Source organism: Rhodofomes roseus, assembly GCF_022264815.1.
Source record: "Rhodofomes roseus strain CIRM-BRFM 1785 chromosome Unknown C8Q71scaffold_10, whole genome shotgun sequence".
Lineage (NCBI taxonomy): Eukaryota > Fungi > Basidiomycota > Agaricomycetes > Polyporales > Fomitopsidaceae > Rhodofomes > Rhodofomes roseus.
This window is the reverse complement of record NW_025952966.1, coordinates 1065154-1086482: the sequence shown is the minus strand read 5'-3', so window position 1 is coordinate 1086482 and position 21329 is coordinate 1065154. Positions and strand designations below refer to the sequence as shown.

General features: G+C 56.8%; 7 protein-coding genes across 7 annotated transcripts; 4 read left to right on the top strand and 3 right to left on the bottom strand.

The window, feature by feature from the left end:
* The first annotated feature begins 51 nt into the window (after nucleotides 1-51).
* Nucleotides 52-2066, top strand: C8Q71DRAFT_61464 (uncharacterized protein). Its single transcript, XM_047919625.1, has 2 exons — nucleotides 52-117; nucleotides 182-2066. Exon 2 carries the CDS (start codon nucleotides 204-206, stop codon nucleotides 1986-1988), a length of 1785 nt encoding a protein of 594 aa, XP_047779058.1. The 5' UTR covers nucleotides 52-117; nucleotides 182-203; the 3' UTR covers nucleotides 1989-2066.
* On the bottom strand, nucleotides 2066-4597 carry C8Q71DRAFT_61388 (P-loop containing nucleoside triphosphate hydrolase protein). Its single transcript, XM_047919622.1, has 2 exons — nucleotides 3103-4597; nucleotides 2066-3045 (listed from the first exon to the last, which is right to left on the bottom strand). The coding sequence occupies exons 1-2, from the start codon at nucleotides 4454-4456 to the stop codon at nucleotides 2144-2146; spliced, it is 2256 nt and encodes a 751-aa protein (XP_047779057.1). The 5' UTR covers nucleotides 4457-4597; the 3' UTR covers nucleotides 2066-2143.
* Nucleotide 4598: 1 nt separating this feature from the next.
* On the top strand, nucleotides 4599-5445 carry C8Q71DRAFT_61451 (uncharacterized protein). The gene is made up of 2 exons (XM_047919624.1): nucleotides 4599-5305; nucleotides 5332-5445. Exons 1-2 carry the CDS (start codon nucleotides 4707-4709, stop codon nucleotides 5354-5356), a joined length of 624 nt encoding a protein of 207 aa, XP_047779056.1. The 5' UTR covers nucleotides 4599-4706; the 3' UTR covers nucleotides 5357-5445.
* A 342-nt stretch (nucleotides 5446-5787) lies between these two features.
* Nucleotides 5788-7146, top strand: C8Q71DRAFT_61443 (ClpP/crotonase-like domain-containing protein). The gene is made up of 6 exons (XM_047919623.1): nucleotides 5788-5964; nucleotides 6105-6214; nucleotides 6266-6492; nucleotides 6548-6819; nucleotides 6874-6931; nucleotides 6986-7146. The coding sequence occupies exons 1-6, from the start codon at nucleotides 5885-5887 to the stop codon at nucleotides 7067-7069; spliced, it is 831 nt and encodes a 276-aa protein (XP_047779055.1). The 5' UTR covers nucleotides 5788-5884; the 3' UTR covers nucleotides 7070-7146.
* Nucleotides 7147-7669: 523 nt separating this feature from the next.
* C8Q71DRAFT_759976 (lysophospholipase) lies at nucleotides 7670-10210 on the bottom strand. The gene is made up of 7 exons (XM_047923817.1): nucleotides 9324-10210; nucleotides 9132-9271; nucleotides 8909-9063; nucleotides 8590-8847; nucleotides 8491-8532; nucleotides 7782-8429; nucleotides 7670-7707 (listed from the first exon to the last, which is right to left on the bottom strand). Exons 1-6 carry the CDS (start codon nucleotides 10133-10135, stop codon nucleotides 8007-8009), a joined length of 1830 nt encoding a protein of 609 aa, XP_047779054.1. The 5' UTR covers nucleotides 10136-10210; the 3' UTR covers nucleotides 7670-7707; nucleotides 7782-8006.
* A 688-nt stretch (nucleotides 10211-10898) lies between these two features.
* On the bottom strand, nucleotides 10899-12443 carry C8Q71DRAFT_759973 (uncharacterized protein). The gene is made up of 4 exons (XM_047923816.1): nucleotides 11913-12443; nucleotides 11748-11852; nucleotides 11586-11695; nucleotides 10899-11534 (listed from the first exon to the last, which is right to left on the bottom strand). Exons 1-4 carry the CDS (start codon nucleotides 12097-12099, stop codon nucleotides 11070-11072), a joined length of 867 nt encoding a protein of 288 aa, XP_047779053.1. The 5' UTR covers nucleotides 12100-12443; the 3' UTR covers nucleotides 10899-11069.
* Nucleotides 12444-13145: 702 nt separating this feature from the next.
* On the top strand, nucleotides 13146-15141 carry C8Q71DRAFT_708107 (amino acid/polyamine transporter I; the record flags this gene model as incomplete). Its single annotated transcript, XM_047920596.1, has 12 exons — nucleotides 13146-13279; nucleotides 13335-13389; nucleotides 13450-13597; nucleotides 13655-13722; nucleotides 13774-13829; nucleotides 13882-13983; nucleotides 14037-14128; nucleotides 14182-14244; nucleotides 14293-14400; nucleotides 14453-14535; nucleotides 14591-14659; nucleotides 14767-15141. 12 exons carry the CDS (start codon nucleotides 13146-13148, stop codon nucleotides 15139-15141), a joined length of 1353 nt encoding a protein of 450 aa, XP_047779052.1.
* Nucleotides 15142-21329: the final 6188 nt, after the last annotated feature.

The following is a 21329-nucleotide window of genomic DNA, read 5'->3' as shown; positions in this document are numbered from 1 at the left end:
TGTGGCTATCGACCCGTCCGACATGGGCGAACCGATCAACATTTTGAACAGTTTCTGCAACGACCTCCTACAAATCACAGAACCCATGGAAGTCGTCATGAACACATCTATCATGAGGTAGGGACGGTATCTCTGGCCTCCCATCATTCTCTATATGCTTACAAACCTGCTTTGTCCATAGGATGGGCCAGGTCGGTTAGGATATGCATGTTGAAGATCTACGGTTGAGTCAATCTCATTTGCAGCTCGCTCGGCTGAACAGAAGCTTGCAAGGCCCGAAGGGAAAGCTGGACAAAATGATCTGCATGCTCAAAAGTCTCCAGAACCACCTGTGCCCGGCGAACGCCTTGCCCCCAGACATATGGCGCGTAATTTTCACCCTGGTCATCAAAGACGTCTACGACTCGGCCGACGATATGCAACCGGACTTTTCGCAAACGTATGGGTTATCGATAGACGACGAACAGCTCGTTACCATCACCACCGTGTGTCGTTACTGGTACGACGTTTGTATTTCAACGCCATCCCTATGGAACAGCATCAACACCTATCATATTCCTCAACTCCAAGCACGCGTGCTCAAGCAACACCCTGACATTCCGTTGGAGGTCACAGTCTATGGCAGCACAGTTCCAACCCTAACGTCAATGTTTCCCAATCCCCCATGCAGATTGTTGTTGTGGTTTCGATGCTCTTGGAACAATGTTCGTCGACATGGGAAGTCCTTGTCGTCGGCGGGCGAGGTTCTCAAGACTTTGATACTGGATTCTAATGACGATGACTCGGACGACGACGCCGACAACAACAACGGAGACGGTGACGAATCAGACGACGACGAGTCGCAATTCGCAGCGCCTCGCAAGATCACTCTATTCGGTGACTCGACTCCCTGTCTGGAGACCGTCTGGCTAACCGGCCTTGCTTGGAGACCGATGAATCGCTTCATCACCGCCATCCAACTCCTCATAGACGACTGTGACTGGCCCAATCCAATCTCCAACATAATGGATCTCCTGAACGGCACACCGGCCCTGCAGGTCCTTGTCATATCGAGCACGCAGAATCATTGGGGGACATGGAGGGGCGAGACTGCCTTGATCGAAGCTCAAGGAAGGCCTCGTTTGGAGCGTCTTAGACGCCTTCACTTCCGCGACATCGATGGAGGCGAAGACGGTATAGCACTTCTGCTGTCGAAGCTAGATGCGCCCCAAGCCGTCGTTGTTGTGAACGACGCCCGTGCTTCGGAATCAGAGGCGCAGTGGCTCAGACTACCAGAGGCACTCTCTCGACTCAACCTCGAGCTCATGAAACCGACGAACATGGAACTCACATTCCACCTGAAGCTTTACAAGGTATTCGTCACGGTCATCGTCGCGAGCCGACACGGAGGGCTGCTTCTAAAGAAGAAGCATCTCCTTTACAACACTCCCGCAGACCGGAGCTATCGTTTCGCCAGCGTCTTCAATCTGTCTCAAGTGCGGGACCTTCGTTGCTTGGACCGCGTTCACGTCAGGCAGAGTCTCGTAGCGGTTCGGATGTGGTCCTCCATGTTGCCGGGTTTGGCGGAACTGGAGCACTTGATGCTCTACAGTCGCAGCGTATGGTATATAGCCCACGCGCTCAATGACGGTGACTGGCTTGCGCGAGTCAAGCCCCTCTGTCCACGGATGGAGCGAATCATCGTCCTCATGGAGTCGGACGCGAGGCCGCCTTTTGCAGACGTTATACTCAAGCTCGCGAGGATACATGAGGACATCCCTTTTTGCGGCGTCATCATCGCGTATCTCCCGGACTACGGAGACGAAAGGGTGTACCAAAGTGAACACGACAGCCTCCTGCCTTCGATAGAATATGTCGACTACGATGAGGTGCCACCGATGGAGACCCCATGGCATGATCACCTCGATTCAGTCGACTTCCACCTACCTTCGGCGTACTGGCCTTCGCTCGCAGAGTGGTCCAGGCCTTCGCTCGCAGAGTGGCCTTAGACACTCCATCGACCAGACAACTGTACTTCGTAGCAATAGCATCCGTCAGAAGAGCCTTGTCCAACTAGCGTATCAAAGCTGTACGTTGAATTGTGAGGTGTGGGTGTCATGTAAGATTAGCACTGATATACTAGCAATATACTTGATACTATAGATCATGTCGACGCCTGTCGTGGTCTAGTAGCCAACGCGCCGACCTTCTTCCTCATATCCTTTGCCTTCGCTGATCCCCGCCCCTTCGTCTTTCCAAAGATGATGACCTTGCCTTGCTCGCCCGCGCGCCCCGAGCGGCCGGCGCGGTGGAGGAAGTCGATCATGTTCCGCGGCTCGTCGACGATGAATACGTGCTTCAGGTCGGGCGAGAAGTCGAGCCCGCGCGAGAGCAACGACGTCGTGATCATCACATGCGGGACCTTGCTCAGGTCCGTCGGGGCCGGGGCCGGGGCGGGTGCCGCTGGCGCTGAAGCCTCGCCGTCCGATACAGCTGCAGGGGCCTCCTCGACGTGGCGGGTCTTGTCCTTCAGGAACCCATCGAGGTGGTGGTTAGACCCCCACTTCCTCGCCTCGCTCGTGCTCGTCAGCGCGACATTCGCGATGCCCTTCGCCTCGAGGTGCCGCCCGAGGTCCTCCACCTTCGTGCTCCTGTTGCAGAATATCAGCACCTTCGACTTGCCCCCGCTAGACTTGTCCCCGTTGGACTTGTCCCCAGTGTCGCGGAGCACGTCCTCCTGCCACACATAGCGGAGCTGCCGCTCGACGTCCGCGTTGCGGTTCCCGCCCGACCATGCGACGTACACCGTCTTGAGCGACTTCGGGAGGTGGTGCAGGTGCGGCGATGCGAGCCGCAAGAGCGCCGGGTGGTACGTGTCGAGGTACCAGGCGAGGGCGGACGGGATGGTCGCCGTACTGAGGAGCAGGTTGAACGGGTAATTGATGGGCGCGGGGTTCTCGGGGCCGACTTTTGATAGCGCTGCTTCGTCGAGCTGCTCCGGGGCCTGACCGCGAGCCTCAGCGATGGCAGAGAGGATCATCTTCGTGTGCTCCTGGAAGTCAGGGTCTAGTGGAATAGTGGTTAGCCACGCACAGCCAGCCGTCCATAGAGTAAGAGACGCACCGAAGAGAACGTCCGCCTCGTCAACCACGACCCACTCAATACGGTCGAGGCCCATCTCCGGCTTGCCGACAGTGAATGCGCGTGGCTTCGGCGCGTTCTTGTCCCACGTATCCTCGATGTTCGGCTGTTCACGATCCCAGCTGCGCCCCTTGACCAGTTCAAGGATCTTGGATGGTGTGCCGACGACCACATCCACAGGCCTGGTTATTTTCCGCTGCGTACCCTCCTGCAGCACAAGCTCGTCAAAGTCCATCTCCTTCGACATCTTCGACGCGGACACCGTGCGCGCAGGGGTGCTCGGATTATTGGCCTGCGAGACGCACAGCACGCGGAGCTTCACCTCATGGAGGAGGGCCTTTGCGAAACCAGAGAGCTGCCTAGAAAGTTCGTGTGTCGGCGCGAGGACGAGAGCACGCGGGGCTAGCGCAAATTGTGACGGGGGAAGCGAGGCGGGGTCGGATTGCATTTCGGATATCTTGAGGTCCTGCAGCATCGGGAGGAGGTACGCCATCGACTTGCCGGACCCCGTCTCGGATGCGAGGAGGCACTGTACGTACTCGACGTCCTCTTCGCTGAGCGGCGCGGATGAATCCGGCAGCGGTCGCTTGAAGAGGTGCTTGAGTGACAATGCTTGGATGGGCGTCGGCTGTGCGTGCGGGCCGAGTACGTCCACCACCGAGGTCAAGAAGCCTTCCATGAGCGGCGGCGACGCGAACTTTGCAGGCAGCTGGAGGGTCGACGCCGCCCGCGATGTCCTGTCGAACTCGTCGCTCAGCGGGTTGTGCACACGGGGCTTACGCGGGGCCTCCGTGTCTCTCGACCACTCCGTAGCCCTCCCCTGCCCGTAGTTCGCTGTTTTGTCCGTCTCCGCCGTTGCGTCCCTCCGCATGCGCCAGGGCGGGCCATGGTCCGCAACGTCTCTCGCTGGAGCCTTCTCTCCGCGGAAGTTCTTGCTCGACTGCGCCCAGCCCGTCGTGGTCGACCGTCGAGAGTCACCTCTCCTGCCGTCGCGCGGAGCCTTCGCCTCATACCTCTCCTCCCGTTCCCTCCGCCGCGTGTTCCACGCCTTATACTTCTCATTTGCCTCTTTCCGTGCCTGGAACATGTCGCGTACGCCAGGCGCGGAGTGGGGTACGGCATCTCGCTCAGGCTTCCTCTCAGGCTTCCTCTCGGGCGCGACGACGAGTTGGCCACTTCCGCGAGGTTTCAGTGTCTTGGCGAGCCGAGTGCGAGAGGGTGCAGCACTCGAATAGGCAGAAGCTGCCGCTGACGTGTGCAGACAGGCTATTACTAGCTCTGGAGGAAGCAGTGGTGCATGACGAGCGAGAGCCCGAGAGGAGGAAAGGAGCGACATGGATTAGACGTTGGGTAGTGAGGAGGATAGAATTCTCTCCCGCGGTCAAATGATGGTGGTGGCTTGGTGGAGGCCGACCTCGACGAGGAGGAGGAGGAGGAGGTGGACAAGAAACCGAATCGGAAGAACGGCTGGACATATGTAAGCGCCCATAAATTTACCGAGGCTACGCTTGGGCTACGAAATATTGGTGATCTGGCATGGTTGGTATAGCACCCTCAATTCCTTCCCTCAGGCCTCATTTCTCACTATGTTCTGCATAAACCACGACTGGTTATCTATTGCGGAAGCGGTGTGTCTATGGATGCCATTCGCACCGGCAGAGGGGCAGAGTCCGTGGCAGGCCTACGCTGACTCCGTTGCGCAAGGTAAACGCATATGTAGACCGACCAAGTGTACGGTCATATATTTTACAGTATGCTATGAGGTGTACCACCTGCTGTGGCATTTTGCTGGCGATAGGAACTGTGGATTGGTGCCGTCTCGCACATTAAGGCGGGGCCGAGTGTGTGGAGGACGCTTGTCACAAAGCACTAGCGTAGATTCTGTGCACTACAGGGCGCAACATTCAGTACTTTCAGGCGATATTGAAAACGATGCAAAACACACCATGCACGTCGTAAGATGCATCTCATTCCACACTCGTGCAATCCTTCTCCCTCACGCCGGAATCATCATATCTCCCCACGTCCGGATGGCAGTAATGCCACCAAAGAAGACGACCAGCCCCGTCAGGATACTGATGTTCCCGGGCAGCTTTTCAGGTGCCCAGACCTCCTCGCGCATGAATGCAGAGAGCTTGGACTCGTTCGGGTCGTGGAGGGCGCCGCGACGCGCGGGTGGGGCGGAGTAGTAGGCGGGGCCGGAGCCGGGAGGTGCAGAGCGACGGGCCATGGATGAAGTTGGTGGGTAATGGGCTGAGGAACGTCGACGACGGCGTGAACAACGTGAAAGACGTCCACCTTTGTGCTGGTGACGAGTGGGTGGTACCTGGACCCCGGAAGCACCCCCTATTACGGGGTCTCTTTGGCGCCTAGTTACATGATGGTACTTATGCGTCGCGATCGGTAGATCGAACATGGACAGCTGGGACCTACGCTGGCCTATGGACGGTCGCTCATTGAGCTTACAAGACGAAGTCACACACTTAGCATCACCAAACATATGTTACGATCCGGCAGGAGGACGCAAGGACATCAAGTCGAGCCTGACGACTCGGAGCCGCCTGACCTAAATATTATTCACATGCTTCCGATCCCCGAGACTGTCGGCGGGTCCTCCTCCTAATGAAAGGGAGTGGCGGGACTCGTGCTAGACGGTCATTCACTATATAGCCTTCTCGCTACGACAAGGTCCCCAGTCTCCTCAGGCTCCTCGTCTCCGATTATACCAGCTTACGACGTGAACTCGTCTCTACAAGGAGAAACAATGTCGCTCGCTGGTATCTCTACCGAGTTCCTGAAGGTCTCTTCCCCGGACCCTCACGTTGCATTGGTCGAGATTCTACGGTAAGGCAGCGCATATTCTCTGAAGGAACGCTGCCGACCGACTTTTCTATGCAAGCAAGCCAGTGAATGCCTTCAGCGAGAAGTCTGATCCCTCTGCACTCGTAATGTCACTCGCTCTCACGAGAGTTCCGCTTCGACAGGTGCTGGACGGACTTAGCCCATGTCTTCGACAAGATCTCTCACGAACCCACCGTACGCGTTGTCGTGCTCGCATCCGCTCTCCCAAAGCTATTCTCAGCGGGCATTGACCGTAGGCGCGCCGCTCCATTGACCCTTCTGACTACTCATCATCATTGGATAGTGAGCGCACTTGGCGGGCTCTCGCATGACTTATCCGACGAGCCGGCTAGACGTGCCCTGCAGCTGCGCGACCAAGTTCTCTCGTTCCAGAACTGCATATCCGCCATTGAGCGGTGCCCCTACCCCGTGATCGTCGCAGCTCATGGGATTGCGTACGGCCTCTCCATCGACATCATGGCTGCCTGCGATGTGCGGTACGCTGCCTCCAACTCCGTCTTCTCCATCAAGGTAAGCCTAGCCTATCTTCGTCTCGCCCCCTACACCGCTCAGACTGTGCTCCCAGGAAGTCGACGTCGGCCTCGCCGCCGACATCGGCACGCTCGCACGCCTGCCCAAGATCGCGGGCAACCACAGCCTCATGCACGAGCTCGCATATACCGCGCGCGAATTCTCCGCGGCCGAGGCGGAGAAGCTCGGCTTCGTCTCGCGCGTCGTGCAGGGCGGCCGTGACGATGTCCTCGCGGCGGCGCTGCAGACTGCACGGCTGATCTCGGAGAAGTCGCCTATCGCGGTGCTGGGATCGAAGCATTTGCTGTTGCATGCGAGGGACCACACGTATGTATTAATGGCTGACGGTTTGCTTGTGGTGCTTACATTGTGCACTCGAAGTGTGCAAGAGAATCTGGACTACACTGCTACGTGGAATAGTGCCATGCTCCAGACCGCCGTGCGTTTTGCGTTGACCTCCAATGAGCGGACCTCGTCGCTGACTATCTTACAGGACATGCAGGACCTCCTAAAGTCCGTGAAAACGAAGGCGAGGCCACAGTTCGCTCCTCTGGGAAAGCTACCGTCCAAGCTGTAATTACCTTCCATTGCATGTTTTGGTCTGTACGATCAGCAGCCGCGTATATTTGTGCGTATAGCACTTCTTCTCGCGACAATTGACTACTGCCTGAAGTCACAAGCTATGCAATCGCCTCTGCATAATGTTTTTTTGGACTTGCTTTACTACAGGCTACCACTGACCAGTGACCCGTCCTACACTGACGGTCTGTCCACTGAGTAATCGAAGGCCAGTACTACGACGGTGGCACTTAATCCGGAAGGGCACCCATCCCCGTATTGCGTCGAGCTTGGTTACGACTTCGTCGACTGGTGGATCCCGTGTTGACAATAGGTGTCGTCGACAATCCGGGTCAATCATGGACATAGCGACTGCTGTTCGCTCGCCGCTGTCCCGTCGTTCTTGCTATCCTCGAGCGCTTGAGCGCTGTGTGGTAGGGGGCGATTGGGCTGAGGCAGGCCAGGGTCAGGTTCTCTTGTTGTGTCATCTATATGGTATTCAAAAACGACAGCGGAAGTCTCGCGCGATCCGACTATCTAGGAACTCCTCTGCAGATCCCAGGTGATCTCCGACGCATCAACTTGGCTCATTGCCCGGCGGTTAATGATCTGCTCACAGAAGGGCCTCTGTCCTTCCGGGTTGCATGCACACATGAGGTAAGCCCCGATCAAGCTGTCTTCTGGAGCGATGAGAACATCTCAGTAACCGCACTCCTGACTGCATATAAAAGCCCTCGAGGACAATGCCAATACCGTGACGAGATCCCCCGTTCGAACCTGTACATGGTCGCGAAAATTGAGCCTTCAACGATACGGTCTCGATCCAAGGGAATGTCCATATTAGCGATGTTAACGAGTGATGACAGTCCGCACTCAATCTTGTAGCAACTAATACATGCCTCGCTCAGCGCCCTAAACAAGCGTCCATAGTAGTCCTAGGAAGCTGCCCCCCTTCTCTAGCTCCAGCAGTACTTCTGCATGCACGTCTCGCACACCCCGCTCCTCTCGACCCCAGCCTTCGCTCTGCTCCTGTCAACGACCGCGCACGCCAAGCACGCGGGCCACTCCGGGTCCTTCGCCCACACGCCGTCAGCCTCCGTCGCCATGCCCTGCGTCGTGAGGTCGAACATCTGCGACATCGCGGCCTCGATGTCGTCCGCCTCGAACGCTTCTTGGACCGTGGTGATGTTCGTGAGTGGTGCTTGGCCGAGCGGCGGCGCGCCGTTGGCAAGGTAGATGAGGAGGGGGACCGGGGAGGAGGAATTGCACCCGAAGAAGGTGGGGTGGGTGGTCAGCCCCTCGTCAAGCCAGGTCGCGGTGTCGGTGGGCACGGGTGGGAAATCGTAGGCAGAGAGGAGTTCCGTGCGCGCCTGGGCGGCCTGCACGATGAGATCGTTAGTCGTCAAAGGTCTGGATGCCGGACTTCGGAGAGCGACGCACGCTCACGACATAGCCATTGGCCCAGTTAGTAATGTTCCCGCTCTGCGAGACAAGTAGTCAGCACGATCGTAACATCCAACACTCCTGCTGATATCTCACACCATCAGTCGCCCATATCACGTCCACGCCCCTCGCCTTCGCCAGAAGAGGTGTGAACGGGATCCCTTCACCGTCGTCGCCACCATCGACTAGCGCAAGCTCGGTCGCATTCGAGTCGAGGTAGGTCCCTTCATTAAGGCCGTAGAACGGGTTGGGAACTCGAGAGGTGACGAGCCAATCGAGCGATTCCGTGTCGTTGCTCAATTGGGTGAATAACTCCAGCAGGGGCGTCAGCAAGTTTGTGCCGTTCAGGAAAGACTAAATAGAGAGGAACACATGTCAAAAGAGATGGCACTATGCACGAATAAGTCAGACGCACCGTGTAGTTGAAGCTGCTGAATATGTTCGAAGACGTCGCAGCAATGAAGGAGAGCTGGTCGAAGCCTACCGTGCAGGTATCGCTTCCAGGCTCGGTACCAAGGTATTGCATAGGCGTGAACGCGGCGAGGCTCGGATCAAAGGAGCCCATCTCATCTGCGTGGCGGGATCAGAGAAGCGAAGCCGCTGTCAGTGACTGTCAGTGTCAAACGGTGGATACATACAAACGCTGAACTCGTAGACTGGGTTAGTCAGAGGGACGTTGTCATCCGAGTCCGGATAGAGGTTGGAGAAGTTCGCACTCCAGGAGCGCGAATCAGCCACGACGATGGGAAACGGCTGTGAGTAGGATACGAATGTGGATCTAGATGCGTGCTTCGTTAGCGAAATGCTCACAACGGATAATGCATACGCACAAATTAGTCAAAGACGAGAAGGTAATGCCAGCGCCGTGCGGGAGGGACGAGTCGAAGTAGTTATTCGCGCTCGTCCCGTTCGTGAAATGTCTCGCCAGGATGCGCGCCCACAAGTCGACAATACTGACAGGGTACCCAGCGAGAAGCTTCCCCTGGATCTCCGTGATCAGACCCAAGTCATACGCCAGCCCCTGTACCGTGTTTGAGGTAGGCGACGCGAGTGAATATTGCGCATTCCAGCCTCCCCAGCCCGACACGTCGTTAGGCTGGAACACGAGCTCCGACAGAGTCGGGAAGTCCGCCTGGGCGAGGGATGTCACCAACCAATTACCGCCAGACAGACCGGTGATGTAGGTAGCAGCCTGGAGCAAGCCGCCGGTCCCCGCCTCTATGGCTGAAGCGTTCCGGCCGTCGAGGGCGTTCAGCGCACCTGCGCCAACGATCGCGGCGCGGTAGCCGCCCCCGCTAGTGGCGATACCGAAGGTCGGGTACGCGCTCGAGCCGTTCGCGCCGCTGAGGATGTCGGAGACGTAGGACGGAAGGGCGGAGACATTCCGCGCCTCTATCTGTTGTTGGACGGTGGTCAGGTAGCTCTGCCACGCAGAGGGGAGCACGAGAGTTTGGCGGGAGGATACGTAGGCTGACTCGGAGGGATTGAGCGACTGGGAGGTACCCGTGCCGGCGAGACGGACGAGAGAGGTGTCCGGTGGGCAGGCTACACGAGTTGGTGTGTACGCTTCCGCTGCGGCCAGTTGCCCCCTGACAAGGAGTGGTGAGAATAATGGATATCCAAGAAAAAGAAGCGACAGCATAATGAGTGTAGGCCTTGCCGGGGGAACAGCGCGAGGGATCGTGTGTAATGTCTCGCCATCATTATATACTTACGGCGAGTCGGCGACGCGACTGATCGACTGCGAATCCGAGGACCGATCGACGGACGTTGTGCGGGGCAGCCTCGGAGTTGCCTGTTACGGCCTTCTTTCGCCCTTCGACACCGAGCTTCGACAACACTAGGCGGGTCGACACATCAGAGCATCGTAAGCTCGTACGAATCCGGCACCGAACGAGCGACGGCATGAGTATATCACTGCAATATTGGTCAGATTTATTCACAGAACAATGCAGGACCCTGACCGTCCTACGTTTTGCCGTCACTATTGGCAGTCCTGAGAATCGAGATACAGCGATCTGCGCGCTGTCGCAGAAGCCTCAGCTAGCCGACTACGTACAGACTGCGGCCATAAGCCCGTCATGTCCAGATCATTGACATGATTAATGCAGACCAATCAAGCTGTATGACGGAACAACGTTTCGACCGCTGATGCAACTTACGTGTGATTTTAGGTCGACTGTGTGCGACTGTACCGCTGAGGCAGCCGCGGACCATGAGGCAAACTATATGGCAATGGCAGAAATAGAGTAAGAAACAAGTGGGGGATTTGAGCAACACACATGCACTGGGAACTACTCACCCAGCTCTTTAGGCCCATTGAGATTGCCTGAAACGCCTTGTCGGGACTAAATGATATCATGTCTCGGAGTCGTCAGTTGAACTCACACCTTCGGGCTGACTGATGAAGACTGCGAGAGCGATACTGAATTAACAACGTACCTATGATACACAATGGCAAGGCGCGGCCGTCGTAATGTGTACAGGTGATTCATCAGCACATACAACAAAAACATGGTGGTACAACAGACAACATCAGAGTAGGTACCAATTGAAGCAAAAGCCCTAGACAAGGATCAGCACGGCCCGCCGACCGTTTGAATATACACAGCGGTGATGGCTACGCCAAGCGAGAACGCGATGACAAGCCTAGTCACCTCAGAGCCATCCAGACCATCAATAACAGTCTTTAGCTTCTGCAGCCCCACAGCTGCACTAACGCTGCCGTTCACGACATCCTGCTTGTCCGATTGTAGCAGCTCCTTGCCTTCCTTACCCCACTCTCCGCGCGGCGGCCCGTGCACCGGTGTCGTTCGGCTAGTGTGTGCAGCCTTCATGGCGGGGAGGCCGTCCATGCTCTTCAGATTCTCCTTGATCCAGTATGCCTTCAAGCCTTTCTCGGCAACGTGCGGCTTGGACGAATCAACGATGTCGTTGGCCACGCCATGCTCTCGCTCGGCGGCCTCTAGCTGGGCGCACCAGTTGTACAGGGTCGGGCGGTGCGAGAGGAACGCGTACTGCGGGACGCCGAAGCCGCACGACTGAGCAACGGGTGAGGGACAGAAGGTGCAAGATGCAAGCAAGATACGCACAGTGCCGACTTTGTGGATATCAACTACAACCGCGCAGCGCGAACCGGGGTGGCGGACATCAGGGGGAAGCAGCTCCTCATACTCGGGAGTACCAAACTCGAGGACTCGACCTACGGAACAGTCAGCATCTTGGCCAGGATTACTCAGCTGTTCGTGACAGACCATGTCCGAAGAGCCGCATGATTCGAGGGGCGCCCTCGAAGGCGCAGAACATGATAGTCATCCGACCGTTGCCCAGTTCACGGAGGTGGGCCATGGTCTCGCTGCCTACAATTGTGGTATGCGGTCGTGAATATTTGCAGCTCGGACGAGAACGTATGGACGCACCGCTACCCGTCATATCCTCATACCACACCTGACTCTCACTCGCAATATGCAGTGTCCCCTTGAGGCCCTTCGGTGAAATATTGACATGCCCCTCTCCGCCTAGGGGTGCGGAGGCGACCCAGAACATCTGCTGAGCCTCGATCCATTTGATGAGGTTGGGGGGTATGGACTCGTAGAATTTCCCCATGACAGATCTCGGTCGAGCGACGAGTAAGTTCTGAGAAGCCAAGCCACCCCGAGTTCATTATATACAGCCGTGTGTATGTGGCTTGCTAGCGGCTCGCGAAGTTGGTCGGAGTCATCCAGTGATCCACGAGCTGTCCACGAGCACCACCGTGACCGGATGACTGAGAACAGAGAACGGCTGAGGCTAGGGTCCTATCACATTCTTTGCGCCAGGACCACAAGCCCGCCGGTTTGAGTGTCAAGCTTAGCTTCCAGTCAAGCTTCGAGTCCCAGAAAATCGGAGGAGGTGACTGTAGCTGGCAGTCAATCGTCAACGACACGGACCACGTGATTAGAGCAATGTCAACTCTTGTCAACTTACGCCACAGTTGCGCCACCGACGGCCCACCGTGGGTCCGTAATACTAACCTTCCGTAACACGAGTGACACTGAGCAGTGAGTACCACAAAGTTCTCAAACTACAATTATTTCCCAGGCCCTTGCCATCTCAAGCACTGCACTGGCAAATATCGGCTCGCAGCATATGCAGAGCCTGGGGATATCGCTGCCGCGGCCCCGAGCAAGTGCCTGCCAGTGGCAGAGTCCCTCAACAGATTTGACAAACGCTTCGAGCAAACTCATGATTGGCTCGAATGCTGATCCCCAATCAGGTTCAACGCGATCGATGACGCTCGGATGCAGACTAGACGCAGACTCAGATGTCCGGCGAGTTCTTGCAGTGGAACTTCACTCCGTATCACTGCCGGACTCGGCGGTGCAAAGGCGGCGGCGACTTCGAAACAGCGTGAAACAGGTCGTTGAGCCCTGACATATTCTCGATTGCTGCGTCGCCTCTCTTGTCACCTGCGAGACACACATTATAGGTACAGCACCTCGCAGCTTGCTCTTGACGTCGTTCGACGTCCTTCCCCATCGTGTTGGCAAGCCCTTCTGACTACCTGTTCGTGAGCAGCGGTGACAGCCGAGTCGACGATGGCCATCTCGTGAGTCCAGCTGTGCAGACTGTGAACATATGGCACGCTCACTCGGCCTCGAATTTGTCCTAGAATGCAAAATCAAGCTACGTCAGACGCGATTGAACTCGCCAGGCTCGGGTATAAGCAGGAATTCAAGCGCGCTTTCTCTCCACTGCATGTCTTTGGACTCGTTTTCAGCATATTCGGGTTATTCTCTTCGATCTCGTATGTTTCTAATCGCGAGGTACACCATACCGCGTACGTAACTGACAAAACTTAGATCAGTTCTCGTATATGCACTTCCCTACGGAGGGCCCGTGGCTATGGTCTGGGGCGTGAGTACCATTCAATACTACTCGTGTCTGACGAGGAACTAAAACACATCGCATCTGCAGTGGGGGGTATGCAGTTTCTTTCTCCTGCTAGTAACGATGTCACTCGCCGAACTCGGCTCGGCTGCACCTACCTCTGGAGGCCTGTACTACTGGTCATTCAAGTTTGCATCACCTCGATGGCGTAGACTGATATCATGGATCGTCGGGTGTAAGACCAAATGCTTGTCGTGTCGAAATCGAAAATTGACATTGGAAACGTTTGCAGATTCCAACACGATCGGTCTCGTCGCTGGTGTCGCGTCGACAGAATGGGGATGCGCCGTTCAGTTGATGGTCGGGAACTCCCAGTCTACCTTGATGACCTTGCTCACAGGACTATCATAGGCGGCTGTCAGCATCGGGTCCGGGCAGACATGGTCCGCAACGACAGGACAAACATAGTGAGTCGCATGTTACCGCAGACTATATGGGCGATGACTCATGATCCTCCAGTGCCGTCTTTTTGCTACTACTGTTGCTGCATGCTGCTACGACCTCCCTATCCACTTCAATCATCGCGCACCTTCAGACCGTCTACGTCGTTTTGAACATCGTGTAAGTACCTCTTCGCCCGAGGTGGTCCTATCTGTGAACTGGTCCATATCCAGACTCTGCCTCGCGATCATCATCGCCTTGCCTATCGCGACTCCCGCGGAGTTCAAGAACAGTGCCAGCTACGCATTCACCGGGTTCGTCAATTGTGAGTCGCGCAGACCGGTGTCCCGACGTAGTCTTGACATGAAACTACTGCAGACAGCGGCTGGACGGACGGTTTCGCCTTCGTTCTGAGCTTCCTGGCGCCGTTATGGACGATATGTATGATCGTGTTCACCACCCGGCGTGTTATCGCTGACCCAAATGCAGCTGGTTTCGATTCGGCTCTCCATATTAGCGAGGAAACCCACAATGCTCGCTTCGCAGTGCCCCTCGGACTCGTTGGTGCAACAGCCCTCGCCGGTGTGATGGGATGGGGTGAGTGCTAGCACCACAGGAAGTCAAGGTGATGCTGATGCCGCGGAACAAGCAATCAATGTTGTGCTCGCGTTCAACATGGGAAAGGACATCGATGGGCTTCTGGACAGCCCAATTGGACAGCCGATGGCAGCAGTGAGTACTGAACCCCACTACAGTGCGATGTAGATGAGATGACGCGGTACCATAGATACTGCTGAATAGCCTCGGACAGAAGGGAATGCTGGCGATATGGTCCATTGTCGTAGCGGTGCAGTACGTCGACGTCTTCGCCTCAGCTTTATGATGCTTGACTTGCAATCGTACAGGTATATGGTGGGCACGAGCTGCGTAAGTCCCTGTCCACTATACCGCACGACGCAAGAGTTGACCCATGACGAACAGCTCGTTGCCTCTTCTCGCCAGACATTTGCCTTCGCGCGCGACGGCGGTCTACCCTTCTCGCGCTTCCTCTACCGAGTCCATCCTCGCACTCAAACTCCGATAACGTGCGCCTTCGCGGTGGCATTCAGCTCCGCGTTGCTTGGATTGCTGGCCTTCGCTGGTGATGCAGCCACATCTGCTCTGTTTGAGCTGGGTGTTGTTGGACTCTACATCGCGTACATCGTCCCGATCGCGTGTCGATTCGCGGGAGGAAAGGCATGGGTACTCGGCAGGCTGGTGAGATTGAAGTCGCGGAACGTGTGGCGCGCGTGCCACACTCAAGACCGGGCATATTTCGTGAGACTGGGTGTATTCTAGTGTCTAGAGGAGACGCGAGGTCCTCGTATGTAGAGGACTCTGTGCGGTGGCTCCGCAGGCGCTCGCTCTCGCGCCGGCGCCAAACTCGCCTTCTGGAATCTGCGCCTCTCCGTCTGCCATGTACCACCATCGACTACATACATCGCTCTGTACTTACTCAAACGACCCCGTCTCACCCCCGTACTAGTCTCCCCGCCGCTCCTGGCATGCGCCCCCAGCAACCGTTCGCCGTCAATTTGAATACGGGCCCGCCTGCTCAGCACGTCAAGAGAAGATGGCCGGCGGCAGTTTTGGACCAGTGGAGAGCCAAGTCTGGAAGTCTCGTACGCAAGGAGGGCGCGTTGCACAGCCGGTGAGTAACTGCTGAACGTCGTGTTACGTCGCTGACCTCCACCCTGCCTCCTCTCCAAATCACGTTTGTGACGACACTTGGGCACCCGTCCGATCATTCCGCCTCAGTCCACAGCCTGAAACTCGACCAGGGGGCGCCATGAGCCGGACGAGCCAGTCGCGCGATGCCCGCCCTCGCATGTCATTGGCGGTGCGGACGTGTTGATGCATGAGGGCGCCGTTGCGTCGAGCTGCGCGAGTTGCCGGTAATTGACCAAGGCGTTGAACTGTCGACTTGTGAGTCCCGTACATGGTGACGACAGCGCGAGCTGACCGGAGTTTGTTTGCAGGAATGGCGCAGGGCCCGGTACGTCTACAGAAGATGGTGGCTTGCGCGCGCCTCGCACCACCAACGCCCGCAACTCCTGGGGATTGCGGTATTGATCGGATCATCGGTGGGGTGGATCAGGGTGCCGTCGCGCCAGTTGCTACGCGCTCCAGTTGCCCAGCCGTCGATTCGTTGACTCTTGGTGTCCGCGCACCGCTAAGGATGGTCCTGGACAACTTGCGCTGACTGGTCGTCACAGTAGCGACGCGGATCCCGGCACGTTCAAAGAAGACCGCCAATCGGCAGTGCGAGCTTGCAGGACCAACGTCTGCTGGACTTGAGCATTGCAGCGGCGTTGTGTCGTGCAGCCGGTATGTAAAGCTGTGGATGACATCGTCGACCGGAGCCACCTCGTTGCGCTTGCCTCGTCCTCCACCTCCACCCCATGAACGACACGGCACGCCGCACGCGGGGCAGGTGACCATCCTCCGCGCTGCCTACGTCGAAAAAGGTTGACCAGGCGACGCTATCCTCGCCCGCCGCACGACTACTCGCGGCAGGCGCTTCGCCCCACATGACCAACAAAGCGGACTGGTCAACATGCGAGCGTGGCCTTGTACGTCGTCGTGTCCGGTTTCCCTTCCAGTGCAGCCGCACAGATTGTCGTGTACGGGCCCGTCTCGTCCTTCCTGCGCGAAGCCGACCAGCAGCCACCGGACAGCGATCGGCGCAAAGTGCCGACCCCGAGACTCGACGCGGCGCTGTTGACCAAGAGCAATAGAACTGACGAGCTGAACACGCGGTTGGCAGTGCGTCCAGTCGGTGACCATCGCAATCGGGTGACGCGCCTCGCAGAGGGCGTGTCCGCGTAGGGCTGATCAGGAAGCGGTAGGTGCACTTTTGTTTGCGTCGTGTTCAGTCATTGATGTGTGTCCCGTGCGTGTCGAACCGGGCGGACGTCAGAGGAGACCGCGCTGCGCCAACTTGAATGACCATGACCGCGAGATGCGCGCAGTACAGCAAACGTAGCACATCGCAAGTGCTGCAGCTCGTCTCTTGCCATCGCAGGGTCGTAGAGGTAACGAGCGGTACGTAAACCTGCCGCAGGTTCGTGAACATGTTGCTGGCCTCGCCATCCTCCACATAGTCCGACCCACATCCCGACGCTGTCTTCCCTCGCGCAGTGGCCCAGCGTCAGTGCGTGCGGGGGCGAGGTGCCTGCGAGCAACTCGTACGCTCTCTGACTGTACACGTGCGCAAACATGACGACGACCATCTCCGAGCCGGGCTCGCTCGGGGCATCTGCTACGAACGCCGCCTTGTCTCCGACTCGGGAGCAAGACGCGCCGTGTACGTGTGGTCGACCTTCCTGCAGGCGCGGTCGAGGTACGTCGTGCGTGACCGGGCAGCAGACAAGGCTCGGCGAGACGAGACCATTATGTGCAACTCGACCATGAGAAAAAGGACCGGGCCAAGATCTGCGTCCCAAGCGTCAGGAATGGACATCCAAAGGAGAGTGAGCCAGGAGTCGATGGCAGACGCGGCATACCCCCAGCGTACTGCGGACGCGCGCGCGCAAGGAGAGCCCACGCGCTGCTGCACTCTGTCTGGGGGCTGTAGCACGACCAATGATCGAGGCCCGGCGGTTCACGTTCCAACGATGCCGTTCGCTGTCATGGGCGTATGGTCTGCTTCTGCTGTGACCAGATCAGGCGGCCTGTGCTCGAAGGCGTTGTCGTCTACAAGTGAATCACTGCAAAACCGGCTGCTTAGTAGTGCTACACAACACCAATGAAACCGAGAGCGCGTACCCGCTGTGACGCGGAATTCACGCGCGTGAGGTCCTCGCTGTCCAAGACCGTTACGTTTCTCCGTTTGACTGACCAGGGCTCAACCGTGCGGACCATTTGCAGGTGTTGCTGACATGATCGTGACGTTGTACTGGCCGGGTGAGGTGACACCCGCACTTTGAGCCCCTTGGCCGGAGCGAGGCAAACAGGCTCAACGCACCGGCGCCGCAGATGCCAGAGTCCCTCGTACGGTATAGTACGCGCCCTTCGGGGTGCGTTCACGGATGTCGGATCCCGACATTGTGCTCGTCGCGCGTGGTCTGATTGCACGCCGTGGGGTCTCGTGCAGAGCTCTTGGGATAGTGCAGTGATGTGAGTGTGAGTGGCGCCATCTTGAGCAGGCAACGAGATTGACTGAACATGTTCACACTTGTCAGCCTTCCCATTGAACAGGAGCTTGAGAGAATGTACGTACCTAGAACATGTGTATGACGGTTGGTCTCCACTCTCACTGGCACGTGTGAAGGACTGGTGGGGACGAGGACTCAACCATGAGCAGATGCCCTGAAAGTGGGAAGGATACGTCCTACTAGGCTGCCAGTGAGTAAGTAATAGAGAATATGGCCCTGAAACCTGAAGACCAGAATCACCAGATGGCCTATTGTGCAACGACAGGCTGATCGGATATGTGCATAATAGTGAGACTCTGTAGACATGTCAACAGTAGATTGTCTCATTGCTTCGATTTGTGCACATCTCATCTGTTTCTTAGTTACAACAGCGCTCACTCGCTTCTCACAGAGACCGGCATGCAATCACCGAGGACTTCCGGGCTCGGATCCTTCCTCCTTAGTTACCCGCTGCTGCTCACACTTGTCCGAGTAAGGACGTGGCATTGACATATTTGGCTAAATATGTCGATGCCACGTCCTTACATCGTACGACGTGAGCAGCTAGTGCTTCAAGCAGATCGGTAAGTTCTATATCCTATTCAGTGATTATATCTGGTGTCTTTGTTCTTTATGGAGACTACTGGACGTCAAGGGCTCAGACTATTACTGTACATATCGGGCTGAACCCTGCCGGGTCATGGGGTAAGTGACAACAGGAGCAGATGAGCATCGCAGCGGCACTTTGCAGATGCAGACACAACTGCAGATATGTTCGCACTCTCACGGTCACTGTTGCTTACTGCGCCGGTCGGCCGTCCTCGTGCACTTCGTCTTGGTACCGGTGGAATGACGCACTGAAGTGAAGATCCGTGGCTTTGTATCACTGTAATACAAGTTCAAGTTTCCGTGCTTAAAGTGTTATTACAGTGTCGGAAAACGAGCTGTCGGGATGATAGAATACCGTTGCTCGTCCAAGTCAAGCCTCGCCGTAGTACTACTAGTAGCAGTTCTGGACCAATGTAATGTACTTACTGTTAAGTAGTACTAGTAGTATGCCGATTCCCGAACCATAACTACCATTGACCACCTTTGGAGAGAAGCTACAACAGCAGAGCAGGATTCCCAGAGAACCTGTGTGGACGGTGTGAATACTGATCGAGAGTCGAGACAACGTACAGCACCTATTCAAGCCATGCTCACTGAGCTACGCGTGACAATGCCAGTGAATGAGGCATCTGGTGAATATACAATGTTTATCAAGTAGATATGGTCTGAGAGAACATTGCGATTGCATCAGGCCTCAGATTTCGACCTACGCCGTGCATGCGGCTGACACGCTGTATTTTTTGCTTGGTTCATAAGTGCAAAGCGACGCCGTTGCGATCCTCGACAGCATCTGCTTGTCTGGGTATGTACGGCTTCCCATTTCGAACCACCAAATCCGACTAAGACCTACAGCTACTGTTTGCTGCCAACTTCGCCAGCCGAAAATGACCACTAACCACAATGAATCTGGTCAGGTTGTCAACCACGTCGTGATCTGGATCGCACTGCTCAATAAAATATATCTCAACGGTCAATAGTTCCACACAGATGAGTCTCGCACCACTGGTACGGACCCGCCGCCGTGCTTGACTGGGATCGAACAGGAAAGGCTGGACTTCTCCCTGCTCGTCTGTCTTAGCCACTGACATCTTGTCCAACCGGCAGACAACAAGCACGTCGCAGTTTGCTTGCATGTCATTGTGAAACCACCAGGCACTCGTCCGTCTCACTTGACGTCGAGGGCCTCCTTGTCCCGCACTGTGTCTCGACATGCTGGTTCGTTGGAAGACTCGTCGCCGTTGCTATCTGCACGGCTACCAGCCAATAGCCTGTTGTGTGTTACAACGTCTCCGTCTCCATACAGACTGCCTGCTCTCCCTCAATCTCAATGCCCGCGTGCCGCAACATCCACCCGTACTCCTGCATCGGCGTCGATTGTCTCGTCACGGCGCATCGGCCGCTGCTCTCCTCGCCCGCGCCGGTCAATCCACGATGCGTAACGCCTTCAGACACATCGCGCCCGGTCATCGCTCATGTCGCAATGGCTATCACGAAGACGAGATGTCTGACTGTCAGTTGCCGTCGTGCGGATCGCCGCTAGCGCGATCGGAGGAATGTCGCGTACAACTTGTTTGAATACTAGCGTCCCGCCTTCTGTGTTCATGTAAGCCGCATCAGGAACGAAAGACGGGCGGCCTACCAAGTCCCCGTTCCATTTGCGGTCGTCAATGGTCAATCCCGCACATAGATGGGGGCCGAGCGGCATGTATATCCTGGTTGCATAACCTTGCTGTCTGCTCAGCTTGAGATGGTACGTCGGTGCTTCAAACAGCGGCGAGGCAGCCGTCAAAAGACTGCTCTGCATGCGTCCAGTTGCACAGCGCGGACTCGTCCCAATTCGACGAACACCGTCGCTTGTGTTTCTGTGTTAATTCACCATTCTTGCACGAACTGCCATGTCGGAAACTCGTCGCATCTCGCGACGGCATTTGCGCGGACGTCGCACGGCGGCCATCGGTTGCATGACAATGGTGCGGCCGATCCCGCATGTCTGCATGTACCTGCACTCGAGAATCAGGTACGCAAAACGCGGCAGATGCGACATGAACGTACACGTCGGTGTCCCACAAACGGCGGCGCGCAGCCCATCTCACTAGCACTTGCCCATTTCCGCAATCTGCGTCGCTGCCGCACCAACGCTAGACTACAGGACGTGGCAGCCCGACCTCGCTGTGCAGAGCCCAGTGCCGCGACCCGTCAGCGAGGCTTTACGTCCAGAGGCAGGTTCGCGCTCTGTGCCGACTGCGTCCAGCTTGCCAACGCAGCGCGCCCGCAGAATCTGCGACGAGCGCGCATAACGCACGACGGCGTCGGACTCGCAACCTGTCACATCCGGTGTGGCAACGACGAGCGCCGTGTACGAACACCCGGACCAGGCCCGCGTCGGTTAGGGATCCGCGGGATGGTTGTTAGGGTTCCACCGGAAACGATCTCGTTAGTGCGAGGGCCGCTGGGGCGATGTCGTGGGATCTGGGGCTGAGGACGAGGATAAAAGGGCAAGCCTGGGATCGACTTGCTACAGGCTCAGTCCCTCCCGTCTCTGCGTTTCGCTTCTCGCGGCGGGTAAGCCCGTTTCTACGTGGTCGCGGATCACTGACGTGCTTGTCTACCGGGTATTAGATGCCCCATGGTTGCGTCCGCGGTTGGACGGTTGGTGCACAAGTCAGCAAGCTAGGCAGAGAGGTCCCCGCTGATGTGAGTCCGCGGTCACTACACGTTCGCAGAGACACTCACTGATTGGCT

Bases quoted from the DNA above. Each gene is read 5' to 3' on its own strand.
- C8Q71DRAFT_759976 (XM_047923817.1), bottom strand. From the start codon at position 10,135: ATGCTGTCGCTTCTTTTTCTTGGATATCCATTATTCTCACCACTCCTT. The intron at 9,064-9,131 runs GTATGTATCCAC...CCCGCCACGCAG, and splicing joins AGTCTACGAGTTCAGCGTTT to ATGAGATGGGCTCCTTTGAT. The intron at 8,533-8,589 runs GTGAGATATCAG...CTTGTCTCGCAG, and splicing joins TGATATGGGCGACTGATGGT to AGCGGGAACATTACTAACTG.
- C8Q71DRAFT_61388 (XM_047919622.1), bottom strand. From the start codon at position 4,456: ATGTCGCTCCTTTCCTCCTCTCGGGCTCTCGCTCGTCATGCACCACTG. The intron at 3,046-3,102 runs GTGCGTCTCTTA...CTATTCCACTAG, and splicing joins CGAGGCGGACGTTCTCTTCG to ACCCTGACTTCCAGGAGCAC.
- C8Q71DRAFT_61451 (XM_047919624.1), top strand. From the start codon at position 4,707: ATGTTCTGCATAAACCACGACTGGTTATCTATTGCGGAAGCGGTGTGT. The intron at 5,306-5,331 runs GTAGTAGGCGGG...CGGAGCCGGGAG, and splicing joins CGACGCGCGGGTGGGGCGGA to GTGCAGAGCGACGGGCCATG.
- C8Q71DRAFT_61464 (XM_047919625.1), top strand. From the start codon at position 204: ATGCATGTTGAAGATCTACGGTTGAGTCAATCTCATTTGCAGCTCGCT.
- C8Q71DRAFT_61443 (XM_047919623.1), top strand. From the start codon at position 5,885: ATGTCGCTCGCTGGTATCTCTACCGAGTTCCTGAAGGTCTCTTCCCCG. The intron at 6,493-6,547 runs GTAAGCCTAGCC...CTGTGCTCCCAG, and splicing joins ACTCCGTCTTCTCCATCAAG to GAAGTCGACGTCGGCCTCGC. The intron at 6,932-6,985 runs GTGCGTTTTGCG...ACTATCTTACAG, and splicing joins GTGCCATGCTCCAGACCGCC to GACATGCAGGACCTCCTAAA.
- C8Q71DRAFT_759973 (XM_047923816.1), bottom strand. From the start codon at position 12,099: ATGGGGAAATTCTACGAGTCCATACCCCCCAACCTCATCAAATGGATC. The intron at 11,853-11,912 runs GTGCGTCCATAC...CCACAATTGTAG, and splicing joins TGAGGATATGACGGGTAGCG to GCAGCGAGACCATGGCCCAC. The intron at 11,535-11,585 runs GTGCGTATCTTG...CCCGTTGCTCAG, and splicing joins ATATCCACAAAGTCGGCACT to TCGTGCGGCTTCGGCGTCCC.